At 45.4% G+C, this 17,650-nt stretch overlaps 1 protein-coding gene across 3 annotated transcripts in view; it reads right to left on the bottom strand.

Annotated features, from left to right (window-relative positions):
- PLXNA4 (plexin A4) overlaps positions 1-17,650 on the bottom strand; it is a 454,779-nt gene that overhangs the window by 11,424 nt on the left and 425,705 nt on the right. For all 3 annotated transcript variants that reach the window (XM_054806078.1, XM_054806099.1, XM_054806089.1), the window contains exons 27-30: positions 15,577-15,676; positions 12,966-13,156; positions 9,010-9,179; positions 6,258-6,470 (exon numbers count right to left, since the gene is read on the bottom strand). In XM_054806078.1, the coding sequence (XP_054662053.1) occupies positions 6,258-6,470; positions 9,010-9,179; positions 12,966-13,156; positions 15,577-15,676 (674 nt within the window). The remainder of the gene's footprint in view (positions 1-6,257; positions 6,471-9,009; positions 9,180-12,965; positions 13,157-15,576; positions 15,677-17,650) is intronic.

Below are 17,650 nucleotides of genomic sequence, written 5' to 3'. Positions count from 1 at the left end.
CCACTGGGTTAGATGTGCACCACTCACTGGTCTGGTGCTGCAGATTTGCTACTTCTTCTGTTCTCCAGTTTTGGTTATTTCCAGTGGATCCTTTCCCAGCTGTTTCCACAAGACCCTTAGATGCATATCAGAAGATCCTGCCTTACATGCTTAAGTTTTGTCTGAATCACAGGAGGAGCCTGAATTCTTACCTCAAGGCTGTTCATTCTCTGATGTGGCAGGAAATTTGTTTATTAGACTTCAGAAGCAGTAAAACCCCCGAGAAATTTGGGTAAATCCATCACTCAGGCACATCAGCAACTCTGATGGAGGATGTGAGGGTTACTAGACCGTAGGATGTGACTTCATAGGTATCATTAGCACAGCAACTCACCCCAGCCTGGCTTGAACAGGAGAGCCCATGAGACCATCCACGGCAACTGTTGTATGGGGAAGGATTTTGGATGCACCTGTATATAGTAGTGCTCCCTGTTATTCTCAAAAAATAATTGTTCTTGTTCCTTTCACACCTTCCTCTTTCTCTGGGCTGTCTTTTGGGGTTTTTGGCAGGTTTTTTTTGTTTTATTTTGGGGGGTGTGTGTGTGTTTTGTTTTGTTTTGTTTTGTTTTCCTGAGGAAAACAATACAATGGTGACCTGGGAATACACCCTGCTCTCTGTTTAGCCAGGGTAAATGCTCTTGCCTTTGGTACCAACTAGGAAAGGCTCCTTAGCAGAGCTGTTTCACAAGAATGACTGTGCCTGCTGCCACTCAGTAACTCATTAACTCATCAAAAGAGAAGAGAAAAGCCGTGTTGCCAGTCCTTCCTCTCCAGTCTGAAATTTTCCAGCACTGCTGTGGTTTAGGCAGCTTAGCATGGAGCTAATTGCCTTCCAAAAGATCTTTTTGTCATGGCTGTTGTTGTGCCGTCGCTGGGTTGGGACTGCACTCATTAATAATCATTTTAGCATATGAAAAGCTTGTAACGAATCCATGTGCTGCAGACGGCAGACGCAATTACAGCAATAACATAATTAGGGTTATGCAATAGCTGGCTGTATCCAGACCACTGAAGGAGGAAGAGATGTATGAAAGAGATACGGGGGACTGCTACAGCAGAGAAGAGCTGAAGGAAAGCTTGGGAACAACCTAGCGGCCAGCTCTTTTATGGGATGAAGTGAAGCGATGCAAGGACACGCTGTCAGTTCTTCTGTTGACATGGCATGGCAGTTTTAGTTTCCTGGGAGGCATCTGAGCTGTGAAGTTTGCATTTGTGCTGATTCAGCTACAGGCAGCTGCAAGACTCTGTTAGCCCAGACCGATCCTATTTTGGAGAGAGGTTCAAGGCAAGGCTGTTGGACACTGATTGGACTTTGGCAGTAATAGCGTGACAGCTAAGCAAAAGGTAATGGCCCCAAAGTTAGCTGAAAATCTGTCAGTTCTTCCAGAGTTTTGCCTTGAAGAGCTTGAGGGAATGATTCTGTCTGTGTATGCATCCCCCAGCTAAGGCAATGATTTTATTTTGCATGTGTATGGCTTTTCATGCTGCTTTTCATCTCAGAATAAACGGTAGAGGACGAGCAGACAGCACTGAGTCAATGGCTGAAGAGTGAATCGGTGAACAGGTAGTTTCTCTGGCAGAAGATTCCGCCTGGCATCGTCTCAGTGCAGAGGACGTGTGGGTCTGAGGTTGTACCCTCTGCGTATAGACACATTTTCATCTTGCCTGCTGAAAATTGCAGTAGGTAACAGCAGCATGTTACTGAGATGAGAAAATATCAAGAGCTTTTTGGAGACTAAAGGTAAAGACAGACAAGCGAACAGTCTTCAGATACACCAAAAGCTGAAGCACGAGCATGTCCCTGGGGATGCGATGAGATGGCATGGGCTTTAATTACAGCCAGGGAGATTTTGGCTGGCCATCAGGGAAAACACTCTGATGGGAAGGCCAGGGAAGCGCAGGAACGGATTGCCGGAGGAGAGCAGAGGCTCTGTCGCTGGAGGCCTTTAAGAAAGGGGTAGACAAGCATCTGTCAGGACGGCTTCAGACAGAGCTGATCCTGCCCTGAGGCAGGAGCTGGTTGGGTTGACCTCCTGAGGTCCCTTCCAGCACCGGTTTTTATTATCTCTACTGACAACACTCCCCTACCTTGACCCTTGGTATGCTGTATCTTGAGCCTTCTTTCTGGCAGGGAAAGGAGACACAAAAGACTGCATTTTTTAAAGTAGAGCCAGGATTTGCACATGTCATTTGATGCCCTCTTTTAAAGCCCTTGGAATCACCCCAATGTTTCTGTTTAAAGCCTCAATAACTTACAACGCTTAGGGTGCATGCAGCTTATAATATTTATTGTACTGACGTAGTCCAATTTTTCTTTCTTTCTGAAGTTAGCTGCGAAGTGGCCAACAGACATCACAAGCACTGAAGTGGAAGAGACCGTCTTTTGACTACAGAGTCCTGGAACCACAGGTTGATCAAGTGGTGTAGGTTAGGTCCCAAATGGGGACAGACTATGCATTCTGCATACTCCAAACATACTCCTACAGCATTTTCTATTAAGCTTAAGACCTCAACATTTAAAGGCTTACACCATGCAAATCATAGTTGCTTCAGGAAGAGGCAATAGATGAGATTGTGGACCCAGGACCTGGGTCAGGTGGGTCAGGTAGGTCAGGTAGTGTTTGTACCCAGCTTAACATAATAAACTGCAGTTGTTGCAATTCTGAACTCCACAGATCAGGTCACATTAAACCTCTTTTAGTCCCCAACTTGGCAAGCCTATTTTAAATTGTCTTCATTGGAAGATTGTCAAGGTGTTAAGAATATTTGCAATGTCTCCATTGACTTATGGCTTTTCTTTGAGGGGCTATTTTTAATGCACAATAAGCAGCCAAAAGGAGACCAAGTCCCTGCAGGGATGAGAAAAAAGCACAAGTTCCTCTCCTTGCAGCACTGCAGGTATTTTGGGCACCAGTGTGCAATGGAAAAACTCTTTGGCTTCTGCTTTTTGTGCTCTGCCCCTTTTCAGTCTCCCACATCCCTGCCTCCATGCCAGGTTTCGGTAGGGAAACATCATATTGATTGTGATGCAGGCAATTAAACGGTGTTAATGAAGTTCAAACAAGTGTTATCATAAGCTTGGCAGCATGGAGAGAAATGAAAGGTCAGCCACAGCCCTTTGTCATCTTTTCAGTGCGGTGTTGAATACTAATGAGACAGTCCCAATTAGAACAGGCTCCCCTTTGTATTGCTTGGGGATTGCATCAAATGCTCCCAAGTTCTCCAGATTTCTAGGCTCAAAGGGGACATTTGAAGTAAACTTGAAAAGATGCAGATCTGAAGCTGCTCTAATGTAAATTCAGCAAAGCCTATGGAGTTTTACTAACGGAAGTCAGATGAGAATCTGGTCTACCGTTCCCATTCTTTTCCTCTTTTTTCAATAGACTCAGATAATGATAATTGAAAGGCCTCCGCCTTGTTTTAGAACTACAGTCTGGCTCTCTGTGGCTTCAACAAAAGCCAAATAGCCTGTCCCCATTTCCTGGGTTAATTCTCCTGCCTCAGTCAGGCCTCATGTTCTGCCGCAGGAAACCCAAGTTGTGGCTGCACCTAGATACTTTTTCGCCATGTGGTTTCACAGTGAAAGAGCCCTGGGCATGTAATTTGAATGCTGAACCTGGTTTTCCCTGAAAGTCAGGATTTCTTATTGGGTTTGTCCACCTCTGCTTCCAATAGCGTTAAAAAAGGACTGTTGAAATCAAACTTCCAGTTGACTACCATGTCGAGGTAGACCATTGATCAGGCCAGAATCTGTAGTTATTCCCTTCCAAAGGTACGTTCACACTCTAAAGAGATGGAAAATTAATCTTTGAAGGACTGGACGGGTGCACTTTCACCCATGTCTGCTTCTTGTGCCACGGTCATTCCCTACCTTGAGTTTTGTGAGTCCTAAAGGCACACTCCATACTGAGAAACCAAGAGTTGCAAAGGGAAGGCTTGGAGTTACCCAGCTCAGCTACCATTTCAACAGACCTGTTAAAAGACAGGAGCCTGTCTTTACTCCAGAGTGCCTTCAAGTAGGGTTACAATCTACCACTGACTAATTGCCCTCTTATAGATTCTTCTTCATCAAAGAAGTTCATTTGATATCAGGTTCTTCTGATTTACTCAACCACTTCTTAAACTTCCCGACTGAAAATCTTTTTATCTTATGATTTGCTCTTTGAAGAAGTCTAGTGGTCTTGAAGGATGCTGACTACAGAAATAGCTCCAACTAGTACTGGAAGCCATTGGAGTTGGAATAACTCCCTCAAAGTACAATCGCAGAATGGAGAGAATGAATTCATTAACTCAGAGTAGAATTGAAATTATATTATATTCATCCTTGATATGTTTTTTCTTTGATCTACCACAGCATTCAGGTGCCACTGCCTTGAGTCAGTGGAATTGACACACAAAAATATGAGCAGGGCAGAAATTCTAACCATATTCCAAAACCTGCAGCCTCCCCTTGGGCTTCAGTTCAAGTTGTCAGACATCAGTGCAGATAACAACCCAGCACATGCTGGGCACAGAAATCTAGTGCTGTTTACTAGCAGCAGGATGTGTTATGTACCTCGTTTGCAAGCCCAGTTGTTTGGGAAAACTTCTAGGGAAATGCAGCACCTATTGCTGAGGATCACTGGGCAACAGGATTTAGCTCCAAAAAGTAGTAAAGTGAAATCAATACTGGGGAAAAAAAAAAGGGAAACTCCAGTCTTCTGTTTATCCAGAAAAAAAAAAAAAGGTGTTGCATGAGGAAATACCCTGTTCTTTACCTACGTGCCTCAGTTTGTCACTCAAATGTGCTATCTCCAAAGATAAAAAATCAACCAGGGTCATAAGTAAAAAAAAAAAAAAAAACGTCCACAGAAATCAACCACCCACTACAGGCAAAGTTGCTAAAGCGTCAGTTGAGTATGACACCTTTGGGTCACTGTTGGTGCAAACCTCATTTCTAACTGACTCTCAAGCACCCCTTTCCCCCTATCCAGGTCAGTCCAGCAATCAACCTCAATACATACCAAGAAACTTGGACACATTGCTAGAAGTAGGTCATAATTAAGGAAGGTAGCTCGTAAGAGCCTTACAGGTTGCCTAGAAACGACATTTGCAGAAGTGTTTAACCACATCTAAAAATAATTGTCCAGATAAATCAGAGACAAATGGGAGCATTATTGTAAAAAATGTCACCTCATGCTGACTAGGGGACAGAGCTTTCTGATCAGCCATGCTCTCCTTTCACAAAATGAGAGAAAACCATCCCCACCAAAGGAAATACAGTGGTTTACAGCGCAGTGTGCCTACAGTAGCAGAGGTCTCATATAACCTGCACGGCGTGGTATCAGTTTTAGACAGTGCCTATGAAGTCATCCAGACAAATCATTGCTTAAAACTGGATGTCATTGTACAGGAATGATCTGTAAGATAAACCCATCCTTGTATTTACAGAGTAGCAATCATTCTCCATCTGTGCAGTTCCCGAATCTGTCAATAACGCCAGGCAAGCGTAGCATATTGGAAAACAAAGCACAGATCAACTTCTGCAAGGCTTGCTCCAGCAGACAGGCTCCTGTTGAATGGAGTGCAAGATGTGCTATTTGCTTGTCCTGCGGAAAAACTTAGAGAAACTGAAGCCCTTACATACTGCAGGAATAGTTGCCTTGGTTGTATTCCCTGTAGAGTAGTTTTTCCAGACACTGACCTTCAGTGAAGTAGATTGAATGGTACAGCTACAGGTCTTGCAGATGTGGATAAAATGCTTAGAAAGACCTCTGACCTTTCATAAAATACTTCCATAGCTTCAGTCACCAGCCTGTCAATCTTATGGCGTCTCATTCAAAGCACAGAAGAGCCTCCAAGGAAAGCTACTGGACTCGGAATAAGGGGAGGCAATTGCACGACCCTTGGGATCTAGGCGGTGTGGGGACTGTCACAGAAACGCTGAGAACAGCAAACCGCTTCTGGTCTGTGTGGAAAGACTTAGAAGCCCACGTACTTCACAGGGTTCAAACACATCACCTCCCCTTCCTTCCTCCCTCTATCGCTCCTCGACAGTTTCTCCTCAAGAGAAACAATGATGGCAAACACCTTCAGTTCACACCTCTAATTAAATTTCCATCTCTGCTGCAAGGCGTGTGGGAATAAAAAGCTAACATGGAGCTTTCTACTTAGGCAACAACCAAAGGAAAATTGCATTACTTGCTGATGTCATTCCTATTTCTAGAACTAAAACTCACCTTTCCACCCAGTTCTTGTAGCTGGGGATGTCCTTGGCGTAGAGAAGCTTGTTGGAGGGTGAGTCTTTGCCCAGACGGTGCTCCGAGGTTGAACAGGAGTCCATGAAAGTCTGAGCCACTACAGAGAGGCAGGCATCTGTGATGCTGTTCTTGTGGATGTCGAAGACGAACTGTGGGTTCTTGATCATGTTAACCCAGAACCGTAAGGGCAGGCTGCAAGAGGAGTGGGAAGGGTGGAAGAGGTGAGTCAATCAGTGCACAGCTCACAGGCTTTGTTGTGTGAGGTTACAATGGTAACTGGTGGATGGGACTCAAAGATCATGGTGTGGAGATAGGGATTCTGGGATAAGCTTTGATATACAATAAATTCCTCCCCTAGAGACAGCAGTGGAGTGACCTCAGGAGTAGCTTTTGTCCCTGTTAACCTTACAAACCAGATTTTGTCACTCTTAGGGTCAATGCCATCTTATGCAAGTTGCACATAATGAGAGTATAATTAGGGTGATGAAAATCACTCCTAGCTTCTCTACGTTAGGGTGCAATGCAAAGTTGTGCCTATTGGCTGCTTCATCAGATGAGGATAGGTATCATATCTGCAAAACTTATGGTAAACACTAGTCATTGGGGGGCTTGGCATGTACTGACACACTGCACAGCTTAAGCCCAAGCACGCATATGATCCCAGCACACTGGGCATGAGGCAATCTTTAAGTGACAGAGAAAACCCTGTTGCCTCAAGGAAAAAAAGGGACTGGGGAACAAGTGTTGCAACCTTTGAAATGAAAATATATCTGCCCTAACCAAGGAAATGTTATTCCAATTACAATCCAAAGCCCTTTTTCCCCCTCCTTTTCCTCAAAAGAGCAGTTCATGTTCATGAGATGCGCTATCTACCTCCAGCCTTTGCCTCAAGCCTTTACGTCAAGGCAAAAGCATTCATATGATTGTGGCCTAGGAGATGAGATGTGTCACAGATCACGGAGTTAAACACTTGTTTCTCTGTCAGGTGGACTGTTAGGTCTACCTTCAGCATCTGCACCTTCCCAAGAAGAGGTTATTCTTCAGCTTAACAAATTCATCTGATGTTCAGGATAAACTCCCCAGTTCCTCAGTTCCTTCCATCTGCTCGTTACCTCCATGTGTTCACAGAACCATAAAAAATTCATCTCCAAGTTTGATACATTTCAGGTAACAGCAGGCAGTTTAGCATGTCCTGACAGAGGCATGACACCACACTTTCCTAAACCACCATGTGTTCTCCTGAACCATCACAATCACAGAGCAAATGTAAGGAAAAGCTCACACAGGTAATCCCATCAGCCAAGCAGCCAAGTAAGGGAAGGGGCAGAAGTTCAGGAGCAGCAGGAGATGCCGGCAATGAGAGCTGATGGGAGTTGTGGGAGGGAAATATTTTAGGCTGGGAATGGAGGATTCATCTGTTGGGGGATGAAGTGGATGAGCGAACCGTGCAGAACTTCTTCTGCAGGTGTTTGGATGGCAAACACAGCCACAGAGAGGACAAGCATGGAGTGTGTGTATGTGTGTGTGCGTGTGTGTACAGGTGCGGGGACGGGCTGGTGGGACGATGTCCCTAGCTGGGAATAATGAAGCCTGTGATGTGACTTTGAGTTAATTTAATCTGATTGAACAGATTTCTTCATACTGCCCCTTTTCCCACATACGCACACACTCTGCCTTCCCCCCCTCCCCCCTTAAATAAACCTCCTGCTCATTTAGTCTGAGTGGCTGCAATCAGCCTTAGATTAGTGCCGCAGATAATGTTAATAATATGCTAATGTTTCATTAGTTGAAAGCCTCTTTGGTGCATGGGGTTTCTTTTTTTATGTCACTGCGCTGTGACGATCTGCCATCAGCATGGCTGGTAAAAGGAAAAAATGCATGAGCTGGGAGCCCCACGGCTCTCCTCTGCTGTTCCTTTTATAGTCCCTGTATTTGCACAGGAGAAGGGGAGGGAGCGATTCCCCAGGGGACTCTTTCCAACAGGGAGACTCAGCGGAGAGGAGCCGCAAAGATCTTTTCTCTCCACCACACTTTTCCCCACTGTCCCATTACATGCATGAAGAGGGGCTGCTGCCTTGCAGCCAGAGCAGGGGGCTGATGTCAGACTTTGCCACTCGTTCCGAAGGAGACTCACATCCAGCTCCAGACCCTTTAAGTGCTTAGTACCATTTGAGATGCTCTCCTGGCCTCCAGCTGTCATTCAAGGAGGGTGCAAGTCTCCTGTGGGTGCTGCATATCCCCTACAGATGTCTGGGATACCTTAAAATATCTCAGATGGCACTAGATGCCTATGTGTGGGCAAACTAATGCAGCTCTAGCCCCTGTCTGAACTATAACGAGAATTCAAACACCCAGTCTAGGCGAAGACAGTGGTGCTGAATCCTCTCCCATGCCTCCCTAGACATTTCTATGGCCCTGGGCAATGCGGCAGTTAAACACTTCAACATTTTTCCTCTTACATCCTCATGTGATGCCTCAGAAATACTGCCGTCATCATGTAACACAGGTCAAGCTGGGACCTGTTTAGCCAAAGTGCTCCATCCTTGAGAGCATCCTTTAGATTCTGGGATCTTCTGACTTCCCCATCAGCTTGGGAAGACTGATCCTGGTGCTCTGAACCCCACACCATGCTCCTCAGCTCCCCCAGCAGCCAAATCCCAAACCACACGTTCCTTTACTCTCTATCCAGCTGAGGACCTGGTGCTGTACTGTACTGGGGTGTCTCACTCACCAATTGCTCTTCCAGGTGTGCCGCACATGGGGGTCATGGATGTTGTGCTTGTCAGCCTGCTCATCCAGGAAGTCAAACATGTATTTGATAGCCAGGGGAAGTGCGCTGCCACGGTGAGCAGTGCTGAAGATGGTCTCAAAGAGGTCATCTACGAATTTCTGGAGGGTGCCCTGTTGGGAGAAGGAAGGAGAGAAGAATGTGAGATGCCAAGTGGGAGGAAGTTATTGAATTTTGGTACCCCACTGAAAACAGAGTATGTCAGTGAATCAGGCCCAGAAAGCATGAGTGAAAAGTCAGAGCCATCTAATATCTGTTAAATGTGACATGAATTGGAAATTTCAATACAGATGTCTTTAAGCAGGCACGTGCTTCTTCACAATATCCGCTACATCTGGTTAGCAGCTAGGTGGAGTATGTCAAGATACTACCTGTCCTCTCTGCTACTAGCACTCCCTGCCAGGGACAGTAGCTGAGCTGTGGTGGGATACCTTGCTCCATCTCAGGTACATGGTAATGGAGAGGCCTGGATATGTTCCCACTGAAATTTCTCTCCTCTGAGTCCTATCCTCAACTGCTTTAGTGCATGTAGGAGACAAAAACTAGCCATTTTCTATGCTGGCTTTCATCCAGGGCCAATTCTTAAGCTGGGAACAGAAGTCAGATGACTGTAGAGCAGAGCAGAAGGTGTCATTGAGACAAATAGGACAGGAGTGCCTGCAGAGGTATGGCTCATTTATATCTGGGAGTAGTATAATAAATAACACAAACTCCATCTTAATCCCCAAGAGCCCTCCTCATTTTTCACTACCCATTGTCATGGGACTGAGGCAAACCCTAGAAGCAATGCATGGATGTGTCAGGTGCTGCTCTGCAGACCTCAGTAATGTCCACTGCAGGTCTCCTTATGCTCCTTTGGGAGGAGAATCCCAGATCCTATGCTTGGAGAACCACCCTGGACAAGTCAGTGAGCACAGCCAACCCTTAGCAAGAAGGTGAAGAGCTGGAATATCAGAGGGTGACCAGGCTTGGAGAAGGGGGCAGATGAGGAACTGTGATAACCAGATGAGCTGCAGGCTGGGGTTGGGGGACAACCAGGCAAGGTACGCTTTCCCTGCTGAATGGGGAGCTCTAGCACACGTTTCAACTTCTGGTCTGCCACCAGAGCTTCATAGGCGTTTATATGTGAACAAACCATGTGGCTGCCAAAATAACCAAAACCCAATCAAATCTCCAACAAATGTTTCCTGATATGCAAAATTTCCTCTTCTGAAATATAAAAGCCTTCCCTTTCTCTGCAGACCCAGGAAAGAAATTCTCCTTACTAGAAACAAAAGCTCCAGGTTCCACCAGAGTGGTTCAAGTTTACATAGCACTAACAAATACTTAATTAGAAAGCTGGTGTCTCTTGCTGATTCACCACTTGATTTATTCTTCAGGAAACAAACAGAGGTACCTTTTGCTTGTATGAACTCCTACAGGGTGAATAAAGCCCCGCAGCACATGTCTGACTCAGAAGGGGCCCCCGAGGGGAAATCTTGTTGGTCTGACATGGAAGAGCTGCCCTCAGGTTCACTTTCTGGAGGGAATTAGTTCTCTACATGCTCACCCACACAAACACAAAGAAAACCTCCGAGGCTTTTACGCAAGAGACTCTAGGTCTCAGAGGTCAGGGATTTACCAGAATAAAAATCATTGTCAGTTTAAGTAAGTATTCCCTGGGATTGTATTACCAGCAATTGCTCTCTTTCCTCTTTCCTTTCCTCAGATGGTCATGATGAGCAAAGAAAATTGCTCAGCCCAAGAGGGGAAACAATAAATGCCCAGCCTTTCTCCTCTCTCTGTTGCTGTGCAAGTTTCACAGCTGCTTTCCTGCCATCTCCACAAAAAAAAAAAAAAAAAAAAAAAAGTGCAATTGTTGAGTTTGTGATCTGGAACAGAAAGCAAAAGTGATTCAGTGGTGGGGTAGGGGATGTATCCCCAGACAGAGTAAATCAGCACTGGTCCAATGCTTGCTAGTTTACACCAGCTGGGGCACAGGCCCTGGGGACCATCATTTTCTTTTTATGTTGTGTGATCCGTAAAAGCATCTTGATGCCAGGGAGCTGGGCATGTACCAAGGGCTAAAGACAAAGCCACTTTATCTCCAAATCCCACTGCAGCGTAGACAGCCTGAGTGAGGATGTGGGGAGAGTCAGACACCAGAGGCAAAATGAGTTGAACAACTGTGCAGGTAAAACTGTGTGGCAGGATTTAAGCATGTGATGGAGACCTGTCTGAAGGGCAAACTCAGATGGCGTTTGCATGAACACATGAAATTTTGTTTGTGCCTATTAACACCCTGACAAGAAATAATAGTCAAAATTTCAGAGAAAAGAGGAAGATTGGGCTGTTTGATCACTCAGAACACAGTGAGATAACACCATGATCAGCCACACCTGAGCCACAATTACTCTACAGTTTCCACTTCTGAGACGCATTGGAATAACCCTCATGATAGAGAGATTCGGGCATGGAGATGTTCTGCGCCGTAAGAGGATAGCAGAACTGCAAGGGAGCCTTTCTCTGATGATACCGCCTTCCTCCCCACCCGCCCTAGTCCCTGCTGGGGTACAGAAGAAGTTCATTGCAGCCTCTTCATTAATGCAAGCTTCTCCAAGGGGCCCTCCATCCACAGGGTGGAAGAGCAAATAAGTGTAAACTCAGACAACTGCTTTTGTGGAGCCTTTACAAGTGAGTTAGGTGGAAGATAGTCTCGGTTAGAGATGAAAAAAGATGAAAGGTCTGAGAGCTTTTGTCAGCCCTGGAGCAAGCCAGCTGCAACAAGAACCAGCCATGCCCTTCACAGGGAAGGGACGGCATGGTGGTGAGTCACAGTGAGTTCTTTCTGTGTAGGCAGTGGCAATTAAGCCACTTTCTGTTGCTGTCATGGAACCAAAGTCCACTGCAGGAAGTTTTAGAGCTTGAATGATCTCCACTTTTGCAAGTGTCCTCCCCATGGTGCTGTGTCCCCAGTTATGCTAAACACTCACATACTGCCCCATTACAGAAGTTTTGCAGACTCTGGCAAGCACCTATGTAGGAGGGTGGTTTCCAGCATTTTGGGGAATATGGATTGAGCAGATGGGATCTTACCAGCTCCCCAACACCCAAGAAATGTTTTGGGAAAGCACAACCAGTTAGATCACAACATAAAGGAGGAGTTGGGTCTGCACCACTCCTGGGAGCAAGTCTTCACAGCACAGGCAGTCCTAGCCCTCTCTGTAGAGACCTGCCGTGGACAAGTGGTGATGTGTGAGATGTGTCTGGAGATTCAGTTCAGGATGTCCCTGCTCTGCCCCCACCTGACTTAATCTGTATTTTCTCTGTGGAGACCTTGAGCTTTCCATGTCTCAGTGGGGATGGGCATCTAACTCTACTTGCTCTCCTTGGAGCTGGCCACCTATTAGCCACATCATGGTCAACTTAACCCCCTGCCAAGTCATCAGCACGCAAGTCTTGATAGGCTCCGGGGAATGATGAAGAAAGACTTGTACCACAAAACTCAGGGGTTTGTGGCAAATAAGCCCATTTCATATTGTAAGGTGTGACACATTCTTGGAACCTGATCTCGGTAAATTTACTCCCTGGCTCTTCATTTGCTCCATTTTAGTACAAGCTACAAGCTAGTGTAATCAACAACCCCAACACACACCTAGCCCTGTGCTGACTTTCTCCATCAGTCTCATGGCACCAGGTTCTCTACTCTTCATTGCTTGACAATGTCCGTTTTCTGACTATGCTTTCTAAATTCAAGCTCCTTCCCTCCATGTTTGGAGCATTCTTCTTGCCCTGTTTTCCTTCTCTCTTCATCCCCCTTTGGCATCCTTTCAGCAGACTCTCATTTCTTGTAGCAAAGAAGTTCCACTGCAGCCTTTAAAATCCCATTTGTCACCCTCTTCCCCACCCCCACCATGTACCTTGGTGGCAAGTAGCCTTGTCAGGTAGATCTCAGAAACCATCTTGCTGCCCCGGTCACCCTCTTTTTGGTCACCATGCTCATGGTTCTTCACCAAGTGCCACATCTTGACGCCACTCTCAAGGTCAGGGGTGATCATGGGGGTGCGGGAGCGGAGGCTGTCCGGGCTGCCTGTGTAACGGATCATGTTTTCTGCAAAGAGAGGTGCATGTGTCTCAGCCCTAGTAGCACTTGTATTGGGATTAATGGGTTCCACCAAGGAAATATGCTAACGACATCCCACCTAATAGAAGTTTTTCATCAGACAAGCAACAAGAAGACCTCTTCTGTCTGGGTTTGGTAGCAGGTACCTCTCCCATTCAGTAAATGGAGTGGATGCTCATACAGATTCTGGTGTGGGGCTGAGACAATCACAACTGGTGAGTCCACCTTGGGGTGACGTTAGTTCGGGTTTCCAAAGCAGGAAGAATGTAGCAATACTGTGACGTCCCTGCTCTCACAAGCTCCGCATTTCCATATTAGCATTAAAAAAATTTCCATCAATCAATTTGTAACAATAGGCAGCAAGGGCATATCTCCTGGTGAAATTACAGTGTGAGACAGAGAAGCCCCCAAAGCAGCTGTATGGACCAGGCCTTACTATCAAAGCATTATCTTATGACTGAGTTATTTGCTCAGCAAAGACAAGAGATGATGCCAGGCCAGATATGATGTCAATGTCTACACTATTAAATTAAACAAGGCTCAAACACTGTTTTTCAGTTGGCCATGCTCTTTTCCTCTTACCATATTCCCTGGAAGAGCTTTGACCTGGAACAACCAGCACTGTCAGCGTCAGACACTTCACAGGACTGGTTCAGGGGATGGTACCAGCTACTCATCTAACCAGCATGGACAAGTACAACTTGTTTTACCTGTCTGGATGTTAGCCATACCATGCTGCTTGGCATTATGGCCAGAGAGTAGGCCATGGCCTTTTTGCGTAGTAATATTGATGTAGCTAACGTGACTTCTTGCCATCCCCAGACTTAAGAGGAGCTGCCTCCCCTGCTTCCTTTGTCATCAAAGGAATCCAATAACTCCTGCCCAAGCATCCTCTTCTTCCATGCTCCAAAATCTTGTTTTGACAGAAAGTAAACCATAACCCCAGGTAAGCCTGCACAAATTTCCTCTCCAAGGACACCTTTAGCCTCCAAATTTTACCTTCCTTTGCCTCTGAGTGATGGCATGAGGCATTCCCCTCTCCCTGATCTTCCAGCAATGCTGCAGATAGAGTCTTTTCCAACCATAATTAACATGAGTGTTCCACCTTTCTGTAGCAAGATCTGAATCAGCCTCATTAATGCATTACCAATCTCTATATATTAATTATGAGATGGAATATCCTTTTCCTCTCTGGATGCTGTTTTCTTAATTGCAATTAACAATCACTTCTGACCCACCACATCTTCTCCTCCCCCTGCATTCTTCCCCACTCCCTCCTCCTGAAAAATCAAATGGCAAAAGAATTAAAGAAATCCAACAGAAATTACCCCCCCCCTCAAGTCTTCCTTTTCAAAGGTCACTGTGTCTTTCAGTAATTGCAACAACATGGCAAAGAGGATGAATATTAATAAGGTCTGGTGCATTGCTTATGTCCTTGGAGAAAGAGGAAGGGTGCTCCTCTGGACATTGAGTAACTGTACTTTCCCTCAAGCTAAAGGGAGTAAGAAGGATCGGAGATGCTTTCATAAATTAAAAAAAATAATAATAAACTGATATGACAGCTGCATCCAGGTTGGAAGGTGGTTTTGCATCACTCTGGTTGCACATTAAAGATGTTTTGCTTTGCCCTCCGGCATCACCATAGTGAGACACGTCCTGGACTGCAATTCTAGCACAGGAGAGAAAGGTGTGTGATGGTGTGAGTGAGACTCGGGAGGTCTCTGTTTGGCTCTGCAGAAGGATTTCCACCTGGTCTCTATTTCACAGCTGTCTCAATCTCAGTTTTCTCATGGGTAAAGTGGGAACAAAAATCCACTGTCTTGAGATATATTGATGTAAGACCGGAGCAAGCCATTTTTATTATTATTCCAGGTGCAAATTCCCTTGGGATAATAAGATAGCTGGGTGGGACACACAACACCCATACTGAGATGTAACTGTAGACGGGCTATGTCCTATGCAGATTGTGGTTGCTTCTAGTACCAGAGTCCTCTTACCTATGCCACAGATTTGTCTTCACAACACACCATGCTCCAAGGACTGTGCCCACCAGAACAACTGAGCTCATTCAGTGTCCAGTGCTTCTCCCTTGCCTCTCCCTGTGCAAACTCTAAGAATGAGATTCTGTGCTCTAAAATGTAGGTAGCTAATTATATAGGTTCCTCCTTTTGTTAATGAGGGAGAAGTACTTTCTAAGAGCAATCCAACCACTTGGATCAAAAGCTTGGACCAGATGCCAAAGTTTTAGATGGCTGAATCCTCTCCTCCTGCCATTCCTCAAGCAATCATACCAACTAGCCATCTGCCTATCATTCTCTCTGCTGGTGCTCAGTGTCTTATAACCACTGTGATGTTTGGGATCTCTCTTCCAGTGCTCTCTCAATCCGTATCAGCACACAAATCCTTACCGTACTTGCTGGCTGAGGTCCGTGAGACCGTGGAGTTGTTGACTGCGTTGTAGGCAGTGACTTGCTTGGAGACTAAAGCTACCACAGATCCATCTGGCACCTGTAGAGAAAAAGGGACTTTGTCAATAAGCTTCTAAGAACTGGCTGCCACCAAGGGTAGCAGAAGTTCAAGCAGCAGAAACTAAGCTGAGAACCAGGGTCACTGTAGGCAGGACAGTAGTTTTGGCCCAAAGCTTCAAATGCTTTCTTTAATGGGTCTATTAACAAAAAAGGGACAAAATCTCCTGTTACACTGTTAGAAGCCTGCACTTGGGCAATAGGACAACTGATGACAAAGCAGACTCGTCTCTGTTCAGGTCCTGATTCGAGGCCCAGTGATGACAACGTGAATCTTTGCATTATCCTCAGTAAAGCTGACAGTAGGCTCTTCACAAGGAAGCTCTGATGCAGGACAGGAGCATGAGAAGAATAAAATAATCTGAGATATTTCAAACATCAAAGATGGGATGTTCCATAAGGATGATAAAATTGATGTGAAATTTTCTATTCCTTCCACCTCAATTGCAGGCGATATCTAGGTGCCTAGCTCAGATATGGGTATCTACAGTTTCTACCTTGATAGATCCTGTCAAACTCTCCATGCACAGTCTCCCCCTTCCATGTGACAAATGCATTGCTGGACTGAAGTGACTATCACAACTTCTTTCCCTTTGCTGTGTCAGATGGTCTCAGACAGGGGAAAGTAGCAGGTTGAGAGTGACTGTGCTCCAGGATGTCATGGCACAGTGTTTCAACAGACAACAGAGCTTTCTCAAATGAGCCAGACTTTCCAATTCTACAGCTAGGCAATTCATGTGGGTCCTGTATCAGAAATGTTAACAACCCAGTGGCTCAGAGGAGCCATATCAGGAATATCTGTGATAAATAAGACATCATAAAAAGGAGATGGGTGAAAAAAAAAAACCTGCTAACAACGTCTAACTCTTGTCTGTGTAATAATAATAATTAGCACTCGCATAGAGTTTTTCATCTTCAAAGCACTGCAGAGGCTAATTATATAGCCCCTCAGCAATCATGGAAGGCAATTATTGGCTCTTTGTAGTTTTAGCCCCACACTACAGATGGGGAAACTGAGGCAAGAGGAATATCAGTGTCTGTCCCAGTATGCTCTGTGTCTGCCCTCAGGACAGCCAGGGTAAACGTTGTAGAGCTCAACACCCCAGCAGCTGAGGACCTGTTCTGCTCCCGCTCATCCATATAGCTGGGAGCTCATTGCCTGAAGCAAACAACTGGAAAATGCACAGAAAGAAGAGAAAATTATGCCCGGTTTGTTGGTGAAATAAAATAGAAAACATCCCCACTCTCCCTCAAAAAAAACTGTTCTGGAGTCAGCCAGCAATGCTTCAGTCAATCCGAAGTGAAAAGTTTTGTTTCCTTTTCAAATTATTGCTTGCTGCCTCCTCAGGTCAGCTCTTAAATGAAAAAAAAAGAATAAATCTTGTTACGAAACATAGATTGCTGAGGTGTGATTGAGGAAATGACAAAATTGTCAGCATTGGATTAAACTTAATGAGGTAATTTTTTTTGGCAAGGGGGAGAAGGAGCGCGGGGATCTTTCTATCAAAACTCCATTTTTCATTAAATCTATCACTTCTGTAAAATATTTTTGGACATCTTTAGCCCTCTCAAGGTCATGAAGAGATGAAGGGAAGCCCTGTCCGAGGCAGGTCACATAGACCAGGACAGGGATTAAAACCAAGCTTTCGTAGGTCAGTGCCAACTCTACTGCACCACGGTCTCCAGTCACGCTGCTTTCCTCCTCCTTCTTCCAGGCACTAAGCCTCCTTCCCTTCCTTTTTTCACTCTTCCATCCTTCTGAACTCTGCTAGCATTAGAAGGCCTTTGATGTACTGGAAAAAGAGGGATTGTTTTCTGTTTGTCTACATAAGAAATGCTAACTCATGTTGTCCTAACGACCGCATCTCCTCTTCGCATCCTTCACTCACCAGGGCTACCCCTCCTTCGAGAGAGACAGAAGATTTTTGTATTCCTTTGGCTTCCTTTTTAAGGATGT

Source organism: Grus americana, chromosome 1 (genome assembly GCF_028858705.1).
Source record: "Grus americana isolate bGruAme1 chromosome 1, bGruAme1.mat, whole genome shotgun sequence".
Taxonomy (NCBI): domain Eukaryota; kingdom Metazoa; phylum Chordata; class Aves; order Gruiformes; family Gruidae; genus Grus; species Grus americana.
The sequence above is the reverse complement of the archived record's forward strand: the minus strand, read 5'-3'. Positions and strand labels throughout refer to the sequence as shown.